The 19,686-nt window shown below is 37.6% G+C and overlaps 1 protein-coding gene across 1 annotated transcript in view; it reads left to right on the top strand.

The window, feature by feature from the left end:
- Nucleotides 1-19,686, top strand: part of MAP3K5 (mitogen-activated protein kinase kinase kinase 5) — a 99,110-nt gene that overhangs the window by 12,103 nt on the left and 67,321 nt on the right. Inside the window, exon 2 of the mRNA XM_053936977.1 lies at nucleotides 16,943-17,082. Within this exon, the coding sequence (XP_053792952.1) occupies nucleotides 16,943-17,082 (140 nt within the window). The remainder of the gene's footprint in view (nucleotides 1-16,942; nucleotides 17,083-19,686) is intronic.

The raw sequence follows: 19,686 nt of genomic DNA, 5'->3' as shown, positions 1-19,686 counted from the left end.
CACTCTAGCTGCAGTGCTAAGTAGGGTAAGACAATCATAAAATCCATTTTTCTGTGCACTTACTCTCATTAAGTAGAACTGCTGGAATAGTTGAGTATATTGTATCCTATGAGATGCAGTCCCACGGCAGCTTAAGTGGAGGAGAAACTGGACTAACATACTTCTTCCTGGTGCTGCTTTCAGTGTTCAGAGAATTACATGATGAAGTAGGTTGTGGAGCTGGCCTGATTGCCAACTCACTCCTTTACTTCCTTCTGGTTAGCTTTCTGTTGAGTAAGTTCTGTGAGCTGAGCAAACATTCCAGAGGACAGACCAAAAGCAGGACTGCAGCAACTTGTGTTGAGATTGTCTAAAGGTGTGGTTTCATGTTATTCTTGATCTTGTCTCCTTGTGGGTTGCCTCATATCCTTTCCTCTTCTGGTCAGAGTGGCTAAGGAATGTATTTCATGCTGCTGTGCCAGCTGTTTGTGCTCTCAGTCTGATGTTTTTCAAATACTTTCATTTTACAGGAAGGTTTGAAAGCATTCTCTGAGTTTTTCTGTGTATTACAACAAAAACTTGAGGACTTATCATCATCTGAAAGATCAAAGAGTCTGCCACCTGAAATTTTGACTACATCTTTGCTAGCAAATGAGGGAAGCACCCAAGATTCATAGGCACTCATGGTTGAAAGGAATGACAAAAGTCGGAGGGTCTGCAAAAGCTTAGGTTATATACTTGCCATGAAAATTGGTATTTTAGTCCATTGTCTCCCAGTATAAGCAACAGTAGTGGGTTTTGAATAAAGGGGCAGAGTGCAAAGGAAGAGAGAGATGGGTGAAAGAGGAAAAAAGGAAGAGAGATCAGCAGTCCTGGCTCCAGCCCTAATCCAGCTGATGGCGTGGCCAAGGTCCAGGGATGCACACGCACCTGGGCTTTGTGGGGGTACCATTTTATAGATATGTTTTCTCTGCCCTGGAGAAAAGTTTCTCACTTTCTATGCAAGTTACTTGTCATGCTCAGTCCATTCTTTTAGAGCTTTCTGGAAATGGGTCAGAGAGCTTTGGAGATCTTTGGTGATCTTGATCCCCCCTATAGTCCATGCCTACTTCTTGACCTCATTCACACACTGTCTTGTGCTTATCTCCAGGAGCCAGAACAAGGACGCTTGTCCCAGAAAAGTACTGCCCTACCTCTATATGGCCCCCTTCTCCAGCTACATCCTGTTCTTTCTCACGACAATCCTTGGTTGGCCGCACAGTTATCTGGCTATTGGTGTTTGGAGACATACACATTAGTCCCCTTATCTTCTAGGCTTCTACACATGGTAGCAGAGTCCAGTGGCCTATGCTGTTAAGCTGTTATCACTTCTGGCATGTTTTTGGTCTGTGCCAATGAGTAGAGCCTCAGTAGCATTCCCAGTGGCCTGTTTGAAGGAAGCAACCTGAGGCTAGGAGAATTTAAGACTGATGTAAACTGCTCCAAGCCACTTGGTCCTGATGCAGAAGTGGGACCTGGGGCATGTTTAATTGGTCAGCATTGCTATACTGGTTTCCTAGTTTAGGTGTAACAAGTGTGCTTCTTAGAAGCTTTGGTTCAGAGCTGAGGAAGTGCAGTTGCAGTGCCATATCTATTCAGGAAGATGGGTTAAAGATACTGCGTTTGTGAATGCACAATTTCAGTAGCTATCTTAGCTTCCAAATTCACAGTCTTTCTTGAGGCCCTTGGACTGAATGAAGGGCAGTGAGTAGCTATTGCAAGTCTTAGGCCTCAGTGTTCACTCAGCAAATAACCTGCTAATATACACTGGTTGTTGAAAAAGAATCTTTCAGATCCACCGTATTAATCCACTAGATTGCAAGTACAGCATTCGTGCATCTTTTCCAGCATAGATCATCAGTTTATTTGTATCTGCAGGAAATGTACAAAATGTCATGACTGTATGATGAATATGATGTAAAAATTTCACTTTCCATTTTTATACATTTGATTTTTTCAGTCAAACTCTAATGCATAACTCAGAGAGCACATCTCAGGTTTTTTTTTTTATAAAATATATAATATTTTCAGTTATTAAGTTCTGCTTAAATGTAACTGCCCTGCAGTTATATTCAAAAGCCTTCAGTGTGGCAAATGAAGAAGGTTGACTGCAAAAGAAACAAAATAAATTTCAGGAGCTTAATTTTTGGCTTATGCTGTGGTAAATTACTTGGTCTATGCTGGCAAAATTGTTTCCTAGAGTTTGTGGTTTAATTTGCTGGCCTTTATATCCAGGTATTTTTGGATAAATCTCTGCAGAAGAGTGGTTATTCTGCTAAAAATGAATGTGTGAGTAGGTGGTGGCTGTTGTCACTTTTTTTTTTCTCCAATGTCTCAAGTGTTTCTTCATCCTAAATATTATTCTTTCTCTTGTATAGAAGATGAAGAGCCTGAAGCATGAGAATTTAAATGTTTGTATGATAAAATGAAACTGAGCTAGGTTTCCTACCAATTGTGTGGGTTATTTAATTTGTGTAAAGCTGAATATCTATTTTGATGGCAATTATTCAGATTTACATCTGTGTAGCTTTCCTGTTCACATCAATACTTGCTGTAGGAAAAAAAAAATCTGTTTCTAGTATAAATTACTGCTATCTTTACCATTTCAGCACTGCAGGTTGAATGGAGGTTGAAGCCTGTGTTGAATATTGCAGTGAGATCATGTCTACTGAGTTGTTTTATTTAATTGGTACTAGAACACTTGGAATACTGACTGAATTCCAGAAGTTACTTGGAATGAAAACGTTTTTACCTGTACATAGAGTACAGAAAGAAGTAGATTAGATTAGATTAGATTAGATTAAGCAAATCACCAGTTTCATATGCAAATGGTAATTCTTGCCACTTTGGCTCAATTAACCTATGCCAGTCATCAAGCTTTTTCTTGCTCCACTGATTTAGACACTTAGAATTGTGAATTCATAAAGTTCTTCTAGTATCATTTCCTTGGCTCAGTTGTGGGCTAGCTAGCATGAGGTTTTGCTGCCTACTGTGATTTAAAAAGTATAGGTAATGGATTAGTTTGTAGACTATTTTCTCAAGTAAAATGTTTGCTTTTGTTTCAATTTTGTAGTCCTTGTTCTTACTCAAAAATAAGATGCAATGCAAGACAGTTAAAACCTCGTTTGTAGTGCTAGTTCTGCTTCAAAAGTGCTGCTGATACAATATATTTTTTTTCTGTACATGAAGTTCAGCATTGTCCTAGCTTGGTGAATGTCCATATGTAAATACTTCAGAATTGAATTCAACATTTACAGTGCTCCAAGTGCTTTATCTTGAAGTCTTTTATCTTGCTTCTGCCAGCTCTTATGCTGGCTGTTCCCCTTCATAGGTAATGTACTTAAGGATTTCATCCATCGAGGCTAAAGCACTTTATGGAGGGAACAGATAGCCATCTCATCATTTTAAGGAGAATAAAACCAAAAGGATGGAGAGTAAATGACTTGCTTGAGGTTTGGCAGTAGCTAAAGGTGAGGAGAGAACTCAGCTTTCCTGAGTTTGTGAGCTGCTGGCTAGATCAGATGTGCTGCCATTATGATCACTGGTGATTTAGATATGACTAATTTCTGTTAAGAAGACAAGAACCTCTATAATAGTTAACATAAAATCTGAAATTTGAAACACTCTTACACAGTGGTTGGATATTAAACTGTACTGCAGTAATTCTAAATTAGTGCCATAGCCATATAAAAGTAGTTTTTTGGTACTTGAATCATATGCAGAGATGGGCTGCCTTTGGAAGTAAAGTTTGAGCATCTTGTATTAATACAGAGAGTGACAAGCAGCAATAATCCAAGGCTGTTCTTTTTGCTGTAAAACTGAATTGAATGAGAATGGAATCATAGCTGTCACAGACCACCTGGAGTTACCATTGACATAGGAAAACGCTTATCAGATCCGTTTAATCTCGTTTTGCAACAATTAGCAGCAATCATGTCAAGCGTTAAAGAATTCTACTCAGATGAGTCATTTCCGTTTTCTGTTGAGGGATGCAATAGTGCAGTTATTTGTGAGGCTGGGCAGTCTATGCTGCCTTAGAGGTGGTGGTGTGAGCCGTCCTATTTTCTGTATTAATTTGCAAATTAGTGGTTGCTTCTCAGGAATTTTGAGTGTAATTTTTCCAGTAACTTAAATACCAAGTTACTACTTACATGCACACGTGTGGTTATTTTGGTAGAAAACTAGTGTGGGAGGTTTTGTCCTCCTTAAGAATAATTTGTGTATCACCTCATCTCCCCTTCCTTATTGATACTTTCACTGTTACTGAGTCTTGAAAGGCGAGGGGTAGCTCTGTGATCTGTGCTCCAGTAAGCTAAAGCAAAAAGTCATAGCTCAAATTGTGAAATTAATTTCAAGCTTGGTCTGTGCAACAGGGAGATGAGCTTAAGCTAAATAAAGCAGGCTGGATGGATCTGTGTCTGTCTGAACTTTTATCCTAGACTTGTGTAATTGCTGACCTTGGGAAGTAGTGAAAGATGAAATTTACTAAACGACAGCCGTTCCACACTTGTACTTGACAACAATACTGTAATCTTGTAGCTTGTATGTCTGGAACTGTAGACAAGGCTGCAACTTTGCTTCTTTCTGCTGGAGATAAACTCCTTGACCTTGTTATCTTCTTACAGGGTCCTTTGAATTTTTATAAGTATTTTAGGCTTTTGTGTTACAGGGCAAGATTACCTAATCTGTGCTCTGGAGTGCTTTGCAAAGGAGGACATTGATTCCAGCTCTATCTTTTGTGATTTGTTGCAATAGAAGAAAATTATTGTGCCATGTACCGTGTTAGTGACATATGTCTAGCTTGATGGAGGGTTGCTTTTTTAAATTTCTGATTACTCCAAACTATAGTCTTGTCTTTAAATTTAAGACTTTATTTGTTGATACTTTATTTGTTGATACTTTTTTGCAGTGTTTTTGGTGGAGCCCCGGGATCTTTCAAACTAGGTTTAATCAGGTGTGTTTTGTTTATGCTGCACTTCACCTGTGTTGACTGAAGTAAATTGATCTGTGTGGTTGAGTGCTGTGTGTGGGTTTTTTCTGCTAAATTGCAAGGAAGGCTGCGTGCAAATGTTGTACTTGTGACTTAGAGATCACTGAGGTCTGACCAAGCCCTGTGAATGTTGTCCTACCTGCTTTCAAATCGTGTTTGACTTGAGAAGCCTTAGTAGTAGTGTTACGTGGGACAAGCGGCTTAACTGTAATTCTACAGCTTGCTTTGTTGAAAGAAAGTGAGGGTGGTTTCTTTTTTTGCTTTCTTTTTGTTTTTTTTTTTGTTTTTTTTAAAGGAAGAGCTGGAAATGGATAAGGTATACGAGGTATGGAAGCAGATACTGATATGTCTTTATGTTTTTTCAAGGATTTCTATGAAATAGAACATAAATAGACCTTGTAAGGTGCAGATGAGTAGGAAAAGTAGACGTAATATTTTGAATTTAAACAACAAATATTTAGGACATTGCAAATAGACAATAAATAATAATAAATTAATGTGCTAGCAATGATAAATTAATTGCTGTGCTCGTAGGGAAGGAATATGCATTGCTTCCCAGAAATCTATAAGCAAGGAAACAATTGATAAACTATTGCTTATACAGGTTTATTTTGGGAAATATTGGTCAGTGCAGTCACTAGGATTCAAATCAAATTAATAGACAGAGACACACAATAACTAAATGCTGCAGGGTATGCTTATTTTTTAATCTGTTAGGGTGTGTAACAGGTTAGAGCTATGGTGAATGAATTACTGAAAACCTCATAGGAGTAATAAATAAATTTGTCAGAAGTCACATTGAAAGAAAGAAAGGAAGGAAAAACTAGAAGAGGTATTTGCTGTATAACTGTGATGTGCTATACCTTTACCATGTGCATCTCTGCTCATCACATTTGAAAAACCGAATTTGGGCCTTGGTGAAAGACAGAGACAAGGGAAAAACCAGATTATCAAAATCATTCATGGAATTGTTTCCATGCAGATTGAGACTGACTAGATAGGGTCTTTTCAGAAAAAAAAAAAAAAAAAAAAAAAAAAAAAAAACAAAGGGAAAGGTGGTGTACTGTAAAATCAGGAATGGGAAGGAAAGATTTATTAAGTAGTAATGACTCATTTTTAATTTTTGACTTTCTAACTCTTATCTGTAAGCAGCTTCAGAAGAAGCTAAAAGAAGCACTTTTCCATAAAAGGACATAGTTAAATAGTCTTCAAAAGGACTAACATTCCTGAGGGATGGGTTTGCTAAGACCTGTTATATATTGTGTACACATGAAATGACTTGGAAACTCTTCAGACTGTTGAATTTCCAGATGCTTTAGAATGTACCATGTGGTTCTGCAGTTGTTTTTTCTTTTCCTTTTTGCCAAGATTTGTGCACTTATTAAGAGATGATGGTGTTTTTTATCAGAAAACATGGCATGTGAAATTCCAAAGCCTTCAGGCAGTTAGTTTTCTCAAAGCCTTACTGTTCATGGAAAAACATTGGACACTAGTGAAAATGCTACAAGGTAGAGATTTTTGTGGAGAGGGTGGTGAGAACCAGGAGTGGTAGGCATATTTTTTGATTATTATGAAATTTGGGGTCTAAAATTCTCAAATGTTGTATTTTTTATGAAAAATATGGGGGTTTTTTTTAGAATGGAAATATTTCTCTGACTAAATAAAGACATTTAACAAATGTGTTTGTTTACATATCTTAGAAAAATTCTGCTTCCAAATTTTCAGAGGCTTAGGAAGATTCCCATTTTTTACAGGCATTCCAGATGCTATTCATCATAATCTTGAAGTGCTTGTATTTATTTTTCAGTCTGTACTTGCTGCTTCTAAGTTTAAACCATTATTGGTATCACTGGATTGGAAAACATTACTCTCATGACTTGAAAATAATATTATACATCTTTGTATTAGAAACACTTCCAGGATCTTTTCAGTGGCTTAATGGATGTGGCTCTGGCCTTCTTGAGAAGGGTCTACAGTCTGTCTTAGACATTTAGTTCCTCTTGGTCCAGGCCACATTTCTACTACAACCTGTGTAAAAATGAGCAAGATGTCTTCTTCTTAACAAGAAATTGACAGGATTAGCTAAAAAGAGGAAGAGCTTTCAGATGGCATAAAGACATCCTAAGGAAAATTCCTTCCAGAGAATGTGTGCTGTTTATTAACAGAAATTTTAAAGTAATCCACAGCAGGTGACATTGCTAAGAAGATGAAGAAACGGAATTATGCCCTTTGGATGGAGAACTTTTGTTCAGATGAGTAAACAAGTTAAAAATGTGTAAAAAGGCATGTAAGCCTTAGTAAGATAGTTTCCAAAAGTGTTTGAGTAATATTTGCTGAAGACTGCTATTTTTTTTGGTGCATGACTTCTGACTTTATTTGATGTTGGCAGCATTGTAGTGGGAGATTATATTGACATTACATTAGGGTAGATGGGTTAAAAATATAAATAAAGAACACATTATTTAGAGTCATGGGTAAAATCTGGCAGTAGGGAGGAGTTGAATGGCTTTTTTGTAGAAGGAAATCACACTCTTCTTATGAGCCTGTACTTAAGGGTAATCCATTTAAGACAGTATATTGAGATGTCAAAAAGCTTTTGATGGGATTCTTTAGCAAATACTCTTAAAGGGATAAAATGTCTGGAGATGACATCCTTATAACCTTTAAGTGGACTCTTAAAGGAAAGGAACAGAAGATAAGTTTTGCAATGAAGCAAGGTTGCCTGTAGAACACCAGGCTGTTAAAAGTATTGTTCTGTACTTTCTTGTTTTGAATTGGGCTTTTCAGAAGTTTCACAGCTGATCTAAGAATGTTGTTCTGGTGCAGGCTTGTCAAAACTTTAGAGAATAGGCAGTAAAGAATTGTAGAAGGTTTTATGATACCAAGGATATGAGCAGCTAAAGGACAGCTGAAGTTCAGTGATAGTGAATGCAAAGTAACATACATGAAGAAAAGCAGCTCTAATTGTTCACATATTATTGAGCACTAAATTAGTTGTTGATATTCAACTTTTTAGGTAGCTCAACATTTTACTGTAAATGTGTGTGGATTGTTTAAAAAAGTTCAGTCTTTACTTGCACCATTCTTACCATCTGTGCCACATTGCCTGCTGGCTTCTGGCAGAGAAGAAATACTGAGTTAAACAGAGTTTTGATCTGATCCCTCCAGATGCTGCAATGAAACCCAGACTTTGTTTTTGAAGCTTGTTGGGGGATCTGCCCAGTCATTTTTGTCACAGTGAGCTGAGCAAAGAAACAAAATATATAACTGTGTTATAAGTGAAAATAGTTAGATTTTAGGAAAAAAACCCCAAACTGGAAGACTTCTTAGGTGGAGAAAACTTGAGGTCATTTAGTCAGAAATAAACAGAACAGGAAAGACAGAAATAAAAAGAACTTTTGATCAGCTTTCTCTCTTTCCCATCCTGTCCTCGAGGTGGATTGTTGTTTCTTTCCTTGGCTTTAATGTCCTCTGCAACTTTTGAGTTGTAGCAAACTCTACAGTTCACATAGACTTTTGGAAAACTTTCCACCACCCATGAGACCTAGCTGTTTGGTTTTCATAGGACTCTCCTTTCTTCCTGAACTTTTCTGTTGGCACACCTGTGTTCTTACAAGTTCTTTCTTCTTGGGTAGGCCCTGTCACTTCTCCAGAGAATAAATAATCAGTCTTTCATCTTGCATCTCAAAGACACATAACATGGGAACATAAACCAAAATAATCACACAAATACCATCACATCCCCCCTCGCCCGCGCCCCCCCCCCCATCTCTATCTATTTAGGGGTTTGCCTGCTTAAGATCCTGCCCAGGCCAAAGGAGTGTTTGGTCTTCTTTGAAAAAAAAAAAAATTGCAATGATGAAGATCTTCTGAACAAAACTTCTCAATGTAGAAGTACTGGTTTGCTACAGCCTGGCTTGTTTTCATTGACTGCTTCTGCTGTTGTGTGTGTGGATTGCTTAAATAGCATTTGGTACAGATCCTAACTCTAGCCCTGTAATGTGCTCCAGCATTCAGCTGAGCTTCAGTAGTTACCCCATTGTGATCTGAGTATTTTTTCTGACTCAAAGTTCAGCGTTAAGGTAGTCTTTAGTATTTGGTTTTATTGGTACCAAGGAACCTGTTTCACTAGGATTGATACAGATGCACTGAGTCTGAGCATATTGAGGTTATTTTTGAATAAATGGCTCTTTGTTTGCTTGTCATCTTTTATTCCTGTCTGATCGTGAGTTCCTCCCACATGCATTAAGCTGAGAGTGGTTTTTTTTTTTTTTTTTGAATTGTTGGGGGTTGGAATCATGTGATAACATTATAATCCTTTTTGGGCCAGGAGAGAGTGGATTTTTTGAAACTCAAGCTTTCTTCTGTTTTCTTTTTCTTCATCAGAAAGCCTTTCTATATTATTTCAGTTGTCTTCAGATCATTGATGCAGTAATTTAGGTTTTGATGTGTAGTTTGATGTGTCAATTCCTATACAACCCTTTATTGTTTGTCATCTCTATCTTTCTGTCTCATTTCTTTTCTAACAGCTGTTACAACTTTCTTTTTGTTACCAGTTTGTTGCCAGCTTCTGCTGTTTTATTTTGGTAATTGCCTTCAGCTTATCTCTCATCAGTTTTTGATTACAGAAGCAAGAGGTTCTTTTCCCTTCACATATTTGAAGCATAGTGCAGACAAAAAGGCTAGAGTTTCACTTGGAGGATCTTGGTCTTGAATACTGTTGTTGCAACAAGAAAAGTAACTTGTTTTTTTCTCCTCCTTTCTTGGTTGGTTCTGCTTGGTGAAGTATTACATTTGATTTTGTGAGAATGATCTGATCCAGTTAGCTACAAAAGTTGGCAGGAACCAATTTGCACAAGTGTTACTAAAGAGCACCTCGATGTATTTATGGGACAGGGTGCAAGTTTTGTAACACTCCTGTGTGACAGCAGATCGCTGCCAATCAGTTAAACATTTGTGGGGATTCTCCAGGACATCTGGATTTGTAGATTATGAACTTTTTTGTGATTTCCAGTTTAAGTGTATCCAGGGATGACTTTTATTTGTTCTTGCACATTGTCAGCCTTTAACTTAAGTAGTTCTTCTCTCTTACCTTAACTAGAAAGAAATCAACAATTTTTAATGATTTTAAAAGGAGAAAAGATTGCTTTTACATGATTAGCTAGGTTTTTTTTTTGTTAATGAGCCGACTCCTAGAGACCTAAATTGAGTCACTTACTCAAGTTAGAATCTGTCAGTATGGCTATAGATGCCTAATGTAATGAGGTAGTATATGTATATATATGTGTATATGTCTTTGTGTATATGTCTTTTTATTTATTTTCTGTGTTATTCCTTAAGGAACTCTTCTTCCTGTGATGTTATATATGGGATTCTTGAACAAGTGGATGTTGCATCCATGTCTATATGGAGGATTAAAATTTACCTACTCCCTGGAACAATATGTGACTCTTAAGCAGGACTAATTAGGTACTCAGTTGCATCCTTGCAGATGTTGTGGTGTCTGGTGCCTTCTTTGTATAGGACCCAGTCATTGTGTGGGTGGAAAGTGAGATTATCTAACTGATCCAGGAGTCAGCTGATCCTGCACACTCACCCCACCTCTCCAAGCCAACAGAGAGACTGAGTTGTCTCACTGGGTATTGACCACACTAGGTCGGATACAAATGTGGAAGAGGGTCAGAACCACCCCCAACAGTAAAAGCTGTTTATTGAGTTTATCTGAAGGGAAATCATACCTTTTTGCTTATAAGTCTAGGTGTAGGTGAATTTCACTTTGAAATTCAAGAGCAGTTCAACTCAGTTTAGCTGTTCAAGGAACAGTGGGCTTTTAATACCAGCATGAGGCCAAAATGGTACTGTTGTATCCAAAGGTAACTTGGTGCTTTTTGGGCAAGTATTAAGTGCTCTAATTATTTGTAGCTCAACTTGGCGTTATGCAGCATCTGGAAAGGGACCACCCACCAGACAGCTGGGTTTGTGTTGTGTCTTCTGGGAATTTGTGCTCAGAAACTCCCTTTTGAGTAGGTTGCAGGCTCTGGTACATACTTCATTGATGATGGATCTCTGCTTCCATTACATAAAAACGAGACTGCTCAAGACAGGATTACTATTAGATTCCTAAGTCATAGTGCATTTAACTAGATAAGAACTAGCCCATGCCCATCACGTGTTTTTGTCTTGGTGCTCTTAAGCCTACTTTGTGCGTAAGTTCAACCCTCTAGAGATACTCTGCTTTTCCTCTAGTATATGGCACACTTAACTTGCCTGTGCCATCATTGCCTGCTTTTCCTTCCCCATATTCAAGCCTCAGACACCCTTACAAAATTGTGGGTTGTTTTTTTTTTTGTTTGTTTGTTTGTTTTTGTTTTTTGTTTTGTTTAGCCTCTCCCAACAGACTGGCTTGACTGGACTGGTTTCCTGGGAGGTCAGCCATTCACCTGTATTTGGGTGTTCTCACCTCAGTGGCTCCCATCAATTGTTTCCGGTTTTGGAGCCATATGAGACACTCTTGACAGGAAATGTCTGGTTCCAGTGCTGTTGACAAGTCAGTGGCACTGTGGTTTGCACAGTTGAACCAGAAACACCAATCTGTACCAATGTGTTGGGATTGCCAAAGCAGGTTTTCCTACCTCATGCAGGCAGTCTCTGGTAAACAGGAAGATGTCTGTGCCAAGCACAGAGAATCATAAAGAAGTTGAAATAGATAAGGATATTCCTTGCTTGTTTCTGAAAGTTTGCCCAATAGTGTTGTCATGTCATCGTTCTAAGGCTGAATGGATAGCTGCTACTGCAGAATGAAATAAGTTTGGTGTTCAGACTCGCACTGAAATAAATTTTGCCCTCCTTTCTTTTCTTCTATATCTCTGTCAGAATGATATCTTACTCTTTTAGCCCTCAAGTGGAAAAGAGCAAAAAATCCTGGTCTCAGAAGTTGCCGTTATCATCTTTCCTGTTCCCCTGATTGATTGTGGGACAGTGAATGTAAGGCAATAGTCATGTGTTTAATACCAATTAATCAGAAGATAATAGCAAACATAAACATTCATTAGTTGTATAGCTGCTCTGTTTGTATTCACTGCTTTTCCTGGCAGTACTGCAGTAAGCTGGTAGTATCAAAAAGTAGGGTGTATGTGTAAGATATCTCAGAGCACTTGTTTAAATATTCTTCTTTGTCCTGTTACATTTAAAACAATGAGTAGGAGATGAACTCTGACCACTGCATTTCATTTATCACTTTCTTGGTGACTAAAGGCATGGCTAATAGCCAAGAGCAAAGGGCTCTGTATCCACTAATGGACACTTACCCTTTTTTAGCCATATTAATGTGTATGCTCTGGAGTTTTTACCGTTTCTTAAGACAAGTTAATTAGGAGAGACTTTACATGTAAGGTTCTCAATCTTTGCACAGATAGCTTAAAGAGAACTAAGTGGATTTACATCACAGTTAGGAACGATTTGTAAGATAGATTTAATCTATGCCAAACTTCACAGAGATGTGTACTTTTCCAGTGCTTCTCAGGCAAAAAGGGTCAAGTGAGTTGCCTCCAATTCCAACTCATGAATCTGGTTTCCCAGGGTAATAAGAAGCCAGTTACTAGTGCAGTGATATTTTGTTCTCTTAAATGCGTGATAGTGTGTTTCAAGATGTTGTTGGTGTAGATGTTAGTTAGCCTAATAACAGGCTAGATTTTGATTGCTTAGTAGTTGGTGTGTCTGCAGCTCAGTGTGTGGTTATTCAGCTAATGTGTAGACAGGCAGCCTCATTAGAGGCAGTTTGGCTGCTGTCAACAGGCAGACAGAGCTTGGGGTGATTTAGGACATGGACACTGAACTGCCTGCTGCTGGATTTATGCTGGTTTTGCTGCCTAGGCCAGAGTGAATGGAGCTCTAGTCTTAGGTTTATGATACACTTGTCTTATCTATTTAGGCGGCCCAACTTTTTAAGGAGATGGGAGAGAAGGTAGTGATTAGACTTACTTTATTGTTTATAAACTATTAAGAGACAATAATTTACTTCAAGACCTATTGTAAGACTTTCTAGCTGTAATGTGAAAAATTACTAGAAAAGGTAAAGACCGTTCTATACCTGTTTTCTTTAGTATCAGCAATCTGTCACCAGGTCTACTTTCATGAGATAGAATAAATTTTATCCCTTACTTTGGTCTTGGGTACAAAATTAAATTTCACATTCTTGCAGCCTGTGAGGTTGCAGAAATTGCAGTTCTTGCACTTTCTGTCTTTTCTTCCTGTTTTATGCAGTGTGCTTCCATACCCACCCTACTCATTTGTCTGCTGGAGCCTGAACAGACTTTGTTTGCTGCAACATTGAAGGTGTGCAAGAGCATTTGAAGTGAATTGACATCAGTGAACTGATGTTCCTGGTCTTCAGAGTGCTTCATCCTGAGGTTTCAGGTGTTGAGAGAGCTCTACTCTGATTCCTGTGCTTGATCAGGCTTTTACTTGCCTTGAAACTCAAACCACAGGTGTTTTGGTAAGGGGGTAGTTCCAGTGTAACTGTAGAGCTGATTCCTCCACCTTTGTTGAAATACAATTTTGCCACTTATGAAAGTGTGTTCTCCAGTGAGAACACTGGAAACTTATCTTCTATGGCATCAGAATGTTTGATTGATGTCATCTTGGGGAAATGAGAGTGAGAACCTGATAAAGAGGATTATGGCCATTTATATGTTGATGACCAAACAGTTAGTTATTTTGGGCTTAGCTAAATCCTGGCTCTTTCAAACTAGTGAGAATTTTGATGTCTGTGTGTGTACTTTTACTTAGATTTGTCTTGAAAGCCATCAGTCCTGCTAATCTTTGCTAAACTTATAATAATATTTAAAGTAACTGAATACAGTGTTTGGCTGTTTTGTAGTGCACTTGATGGTACATTTCTGGTGCTTTGTAGGAACCATTACCACTCCTGTTTCTGTGGTGGGTTTTTTATCTTTTTTTCTTTTTCTCCCAAATGAGTTACATAGTATTTGACTTCTGCACTTCTGTCAAGTTCATTGATCCCTCCTTTTCTCAGAGAAGTTATCTTCTGATGTTATGAAAGAAGATAGTCAAAAATAGGTCTGTCAGAGGAGCTGGTTTAGGATATATGTTTTTTTATTTGGATAGACATCTGATCTCAGAAGTGCATATACCTTTTCTGGCTTGTTGGAATTGCAGGTAAGATTTGGGTTGTTCCCCTTGGAAATTGCAATACCAGCCCTGAGGCCTAACCTGAACTTGAGAAATCTGATCTCTTTGTTGTGAGTGACGTCTTCATCTTAAAATACATAACTGCTAAAATGAGCAGGAAAACTTAACAAAAGATGGACCTATTCTAAGGAAGGCACTGCTTTATCTATCAAATGGGATTATCCAGAAGAATTTCACAGAAGTCTTGACATGTCCTTTCTTCTTTAGTTACATAAGAAATACAAGTGTCACAAAAAAGTTTATACCAGTACTTCAGTGTAATTTTTCATGCAGATCTTTCTTTATTCATGGTCCTTCCCTCCTCTCTGTAAGCAACTCAAGGTTTTTGTATGTTTTGGGTTATTTTATTTTATTTTATTTTATTTTATTTTATTTTATTTTATTTTATTTTATTTTATTTTATTTTATTTTATTTTATTTTATTTTATTTTATTTTATTTTATTTTATTTTATTTTATTTTATTTTATTTTATTTTATTTTATTTTATTTTATTTTATTTTATTTTATTTTATTTTATTTTTACTATGATAGGGATGGTACAGGGCCCAAGAATGTGGTCCTGTGTCAGACTCTGTTCAATGTATTTGGCCAGCTTGACAGCAATATATATATAGACACATAATATTTTTTGAGTTTCTCTTTCCTTCTTCATGATCTTAGGAACTTGCCATTTTAACATAGGATTTCTCAAGTGTTTTTTTGTAATTTAGCTTTGATCAGGCTCCATCTAAAGTAATATTTCTCTTTTAATCTTAATTTTGCAACTCTAGTGAGAGCACATTATCTTGCAGGATTGCAGAATTAAGTCATGGCACATTGCGCAAATTTTCCTTCTGCTTGACACTAATAGATATGTACCATAAATTTGAAGTTTCTCAAGATTAGACTTCTATGTGAGTAAGAACAGCTAAAAATATAACTTGCATTATGGCAAGTTTCAGAAGAAAATAAACAGACTCTAATCTCACCCAAAATGGAGTAGCAATATTGTCATTTTTGTTTGGCTTTTGTGATGCTTCACTTTCCTAAAATTAATGAAAGTGAGTATATGTGTAGTCTTAGCAGTGCACTGACTTTTTTAATTCAATAAAATTTGATGGCATCCATACTGCAAATATTTATGTGGAATTGGACAGAGGGAGATGCTTAGAACACAAGTTATGAATCTTAGAATTTTGGAAAACATAGTTTAATATTAGGTTTTTTAGTGTGAAAAGATATCTTTTTTTATATCACATTAGTCTCCTCTCTTTTAACTTTGTTTCTTGAAGAGCCTAGGCTTGTATAGGCAAAGTTTGTTCTTTCCCCTATGTATATCTCTTCTTCCTTCAGGTTTTTAATAATTTATAAGCCTGTAGGCCAGTTACTGAAGCACATTGCTGAAGAGTAGATGTCTCAAAGGAAATTCCTTTTTAACAAGCTGGAGGAGACACTGCTTCCCCAGTTAAGAGTGTGACCAGAAGGCTGATCTTTTATTGAATATCTTCATTTCAGTTTTGATGATCTAAGTAAATAGGTGAGGTGAGAAGTTGTGGTTAGAAATAGAATCTCTGATTAGATTAATTAGAGAAACTCGAGGGTACATAGGCTTTTCCCTACAGAGCTTATCTTGCTATCTGTCTTTTCAGTCATGAAAGCTTCCAAAGGAATGGGAAAGCATAGAGAGATACTGGAAACCAGACTGCTTTTCTTCTTTCCTTGTTCTACTCTTTAACAGAAGCTTATTTCTCTGGTTTGGGTTTGGTTTTCTGTTTTTTAAGAAAAAAAATAGTTGGGTGAAAAGACAGAAAGGTGTTTGTAGAAGAGGTGGAGATGAGTGCGTTTTCTTGCTTTGCTCTCTTGATTCCACAAGACTTTTGCAGTGGAAATAGGCTGCTTGGTATAACAGGAATCTTACAAAGAGTCAGCAGAAATAGTTATTGCCTCTTGTTATACTCTAGCATTGGTGCAAATCTTGTCAAGAAAAACACATGGTTTAAGAGAAATTGTGGACTGCATTCCTTATCTGTAAGCATCCATGTATGTGCTTGCATGCATTATTCACACAGGTAAAAGTTATTATGAACAGAGTTCTCTGCACAGTTAAGTTTTTACTTATATGGGTGTTTGTTTGGCTTTATATATTTACTCCCTCTTTGCTTCTCTGCATCTGTACCTTGTCTTTTTCTCATTTTATCTTCTTTCTATATGAATCAAAATAGATCTGAGTGGTAATTTATATTGGAACGTTACCTTTCAGTTTGTTTTCTTCCAAATTTCTAGTACAGAATCTATACAGTATGTTATAGATTACATGAATTTTTATTGCAACTCGCACAAAGAGTAAAAATGCGTCTAATGTAATTTTTTTCTTTTATTTCTCACTAAGGTTATCATTCACCATGTATAGATTTACCAAGCGAATTTTATTCTTGAGGACAGCAATTAAATTTTTTTCCTTTTCTTGATCAGTGGTTTATCCATTTTTACCATTTTAAGGTCTCGTTTAAAGAAAAAAATAGAGGAGTAATAGTGAAATAGAAAAAACCAAAACCACATCCTGCTGACTATGTTCAAAATTCAAGCATAATAGCTAAAATGGGGAAATCCCTCTAGAGCTCTTATTTTCTACTTAAAGCCAGGTCTTCTTACCAAAATAAATTGTGTGAAGAAACATGACCTAGATGTATTTGACTGTCAGAAATGTGTGGCATTGACTTTTTTTTTTTCATTTATTTCTGCAGATATTGCTGTGGTAGAGATGAGCGATGCCTTCCGTCAACCTTCCCTGTTCTACCATCTGGGAGTCAGGGAGAGCTTCAGCATGGCTAACAACATTATCCTCTACTGTGACACAAATGCAGAGTCTCTGCAGTCACTGAAGGTAGCGCTGGGTGGAAAAAGGGGTTTGGAGGGGAAGTCACAGCTAGTCTAACACTTGAAATAAGTCCTTTCTGTAAGAAATACACATGCCACTTGTGGTTCAGAACAGAATAGCAAAAATGTTCTGAGGCCTGGCAAAGATGTCTAAAATGCAATGCTGTAAAACTCAGTTTAGTTTTCTAAAGAGAAAGATTTAGATTGCTTGATTGCAGTCACTTAAATACCTAGCTGTTAAATGGCTGTTTATGGAAACAGAAGTTTGCCAAATTTGAGATGAGAAACTAAATGCAAGACTTTGTCATTCAAGAGAATTACTGGTGTTTGTGGTAAACTGCCACAGTAATAACAATCCTGTGAGAGTGGTAGTGTGTAGGCAGCAAAATAATCTTTAGGCTTTAGCTTCTGTCTAAATTAGCAGTTTTTTATCAAACCTTTTGGGGCCTCCTGATACCCCCTGCAAAATCTTGCTGAGTTACAGCTGTTTGCATTAGGTACTTGCAGGACTGCTGTGCTGGAGATTAGCAGCAGTGTAATAGAGTCAGTAAAAACAAAACTCATGCCTCAGTGCACAGTTAAGAGTACTTTGGTTTAAGTCAAGAGGGTCTTTTAAGATAATCTTTGGGGCTGTGTATTTTGTCAGCCAAGGAGTTGGTACTTGCTTCCTTCTGCAACCAGCCAAAAGGTTTAGCAACTTCCATGATGAGAAAGGGCAGACAACTTAGATGGCAGTCTTTTCAATTGCTTCCCCTCTTTCAGATGCATTGGCTTTACTCAGGAGGTGTTTTATGCTCTTCCACTTCCTTTCCAGGCTTTGCTGATAGGAAGAATTTAGAGTGAGCAGCTTGGTGAGTCAGACTGCAGTCTGGGCACCAGCACCACTCAGGAAGGGTTTGCTACCACTACTTCTGGCAAATGCAGGCTATTTGGTTTTGATTCTGTCCCATTTTTTTTTCAGGCTGGCCCTATATTTTGGAGGGACATGATTAGTAACTCGGTTTCTTCCCCTTGCTCTTCCCTCTAAATTTTCTCAGCTAAATGGACTGCTTGCAATCCAATTATTTCCTTTCTTTTTGCAACACAAAGAGTATACAGATAAAAGCCCTAAAAATAATGCTAATGATAAAAGATGTATCTGGGAATTTAATTCAGTTGTGTAAGTACAATGATCCACAGTATGAGCAGAGCAGAATTTCATTGTACTGGGCAAAGAGCCAAATACCCAACACCCACTGAGAAATCACTTGGGGTGAGGCCCAGGCTTTCCTGGGCACTTGGAAGAACTTTTTACTAGTTTAGGAGCTGGACTTTGTAAATGGGTCACGTGCTGGATTCCTACTGGCATCAGTGGAAGCCCAGTTCTGTGCAGGGGGACTTGGATGTCACAGTTGCCACCAGTACTCTGCTGACTGAAAGACTCCCTTTGGTTTCCCTTAGCTTTGAACTGGGCTTGTGTTTCTGCTCTTGATAGTCTGTAGGGAATTAGTCAAAGAGTGAGACCCTTTCCATACTATTTCATAACTGCCTAAAAAAAGTCACTGTGGGCATACTGGGACATCTTCTGAGGCAGTGTTTGTTCCTGTGTTTGTTACAGCCAGCAGGTAAGAGTAGAAGCAATGCAGGAGAGCATGTGCAGTTTTGATCTTGTATGGAAGGGGGAATTAAAAAACTGAAAACAAAGGAAATACAGAACTGCAGCACACGATTTAATCAGGGTACAAAGCAGTGTAAGTAAACTTTTGCTGGTGAAATGTTCTTCTGCATGAACATTCAGACCAGGCTGGGCAGGACTTTGATCAGCCTGCTCTAGTTGAAGATGTCCCTGTCCATGCAGGGGGATTTGACCAGAACTTTATGACCCACACTTGAAAATCTATGTGAAACACGCCCTCTCAACAGGGAGAAGATTAGTTTTATCAAAGCCTGACTTAAGCAACATGGAAAGTATGAAGGGCCTTGGTTTGATGCTGTGCTTGTTTTTAATGCTGTTGTGCCAGTGAAGCTGCTCACCAGTCCCAGTGGCAGAAGCAAATCTGTCTGGTAAATCTGTTACGGTTATCAATTCTGGGATCAGAACTTACTGACAAGTCATGCTGGAAGCAAGATGATCATTGTTCAGAAGTGGTTTACACTTGAGTTGTACCACCTGGATTAGTGTGCAGGAATCAGCTCTTTCCATCTGTGTGTGTTCTAATTATCTGAAAATTCACATTGAAAGATATGTTCTTTGCATCTAATTATTAGAGCCAAGTGAATTTCAAGCAGTTTTGGAATATTTTAAAACCTCATATGAATACTGCTTTTACTATTCTTTTTGATTGCTTCTCCTGGTAGCAAAATGTTACTATATTTGACTTTCCAAATATGAATAGATGTTTATTAACTTTTGGACATCATCCCTCTAGGAAAATTTATAAATGGAGGGACATGTGTGTATATGTGTATATATGTATATTCACATGCAGACAGTAGGTATGCTCTTATGTATATGTAAGTTGTATGTATCTACTTGGTTCCATAGGAATTTCATCTCTTCTGAGACAATAACTCATTTATGTTAATTTGACAGGCATAAGAAAACATCTGCCAACCAACCTTTTCTTGTCAT

Source organism: Vidua chalybeata, chromosome 3 (genome assembly GCF_026979565.1).
Source record: "Vidua chalybeata isolate OUT-0048 chromosome 3, bVidCha1 merged haplotype, whole genome shotgun sequence".
Taxonomy (NCBI): Eukaryota; Metazoa; Chordata; class Aves; order Passeriformes; family Viduidae; genus Vidua; species Vidua chalybeata.
This window is presented reverse-complemented; position numbering and strand designations above follow the sequence as displayed.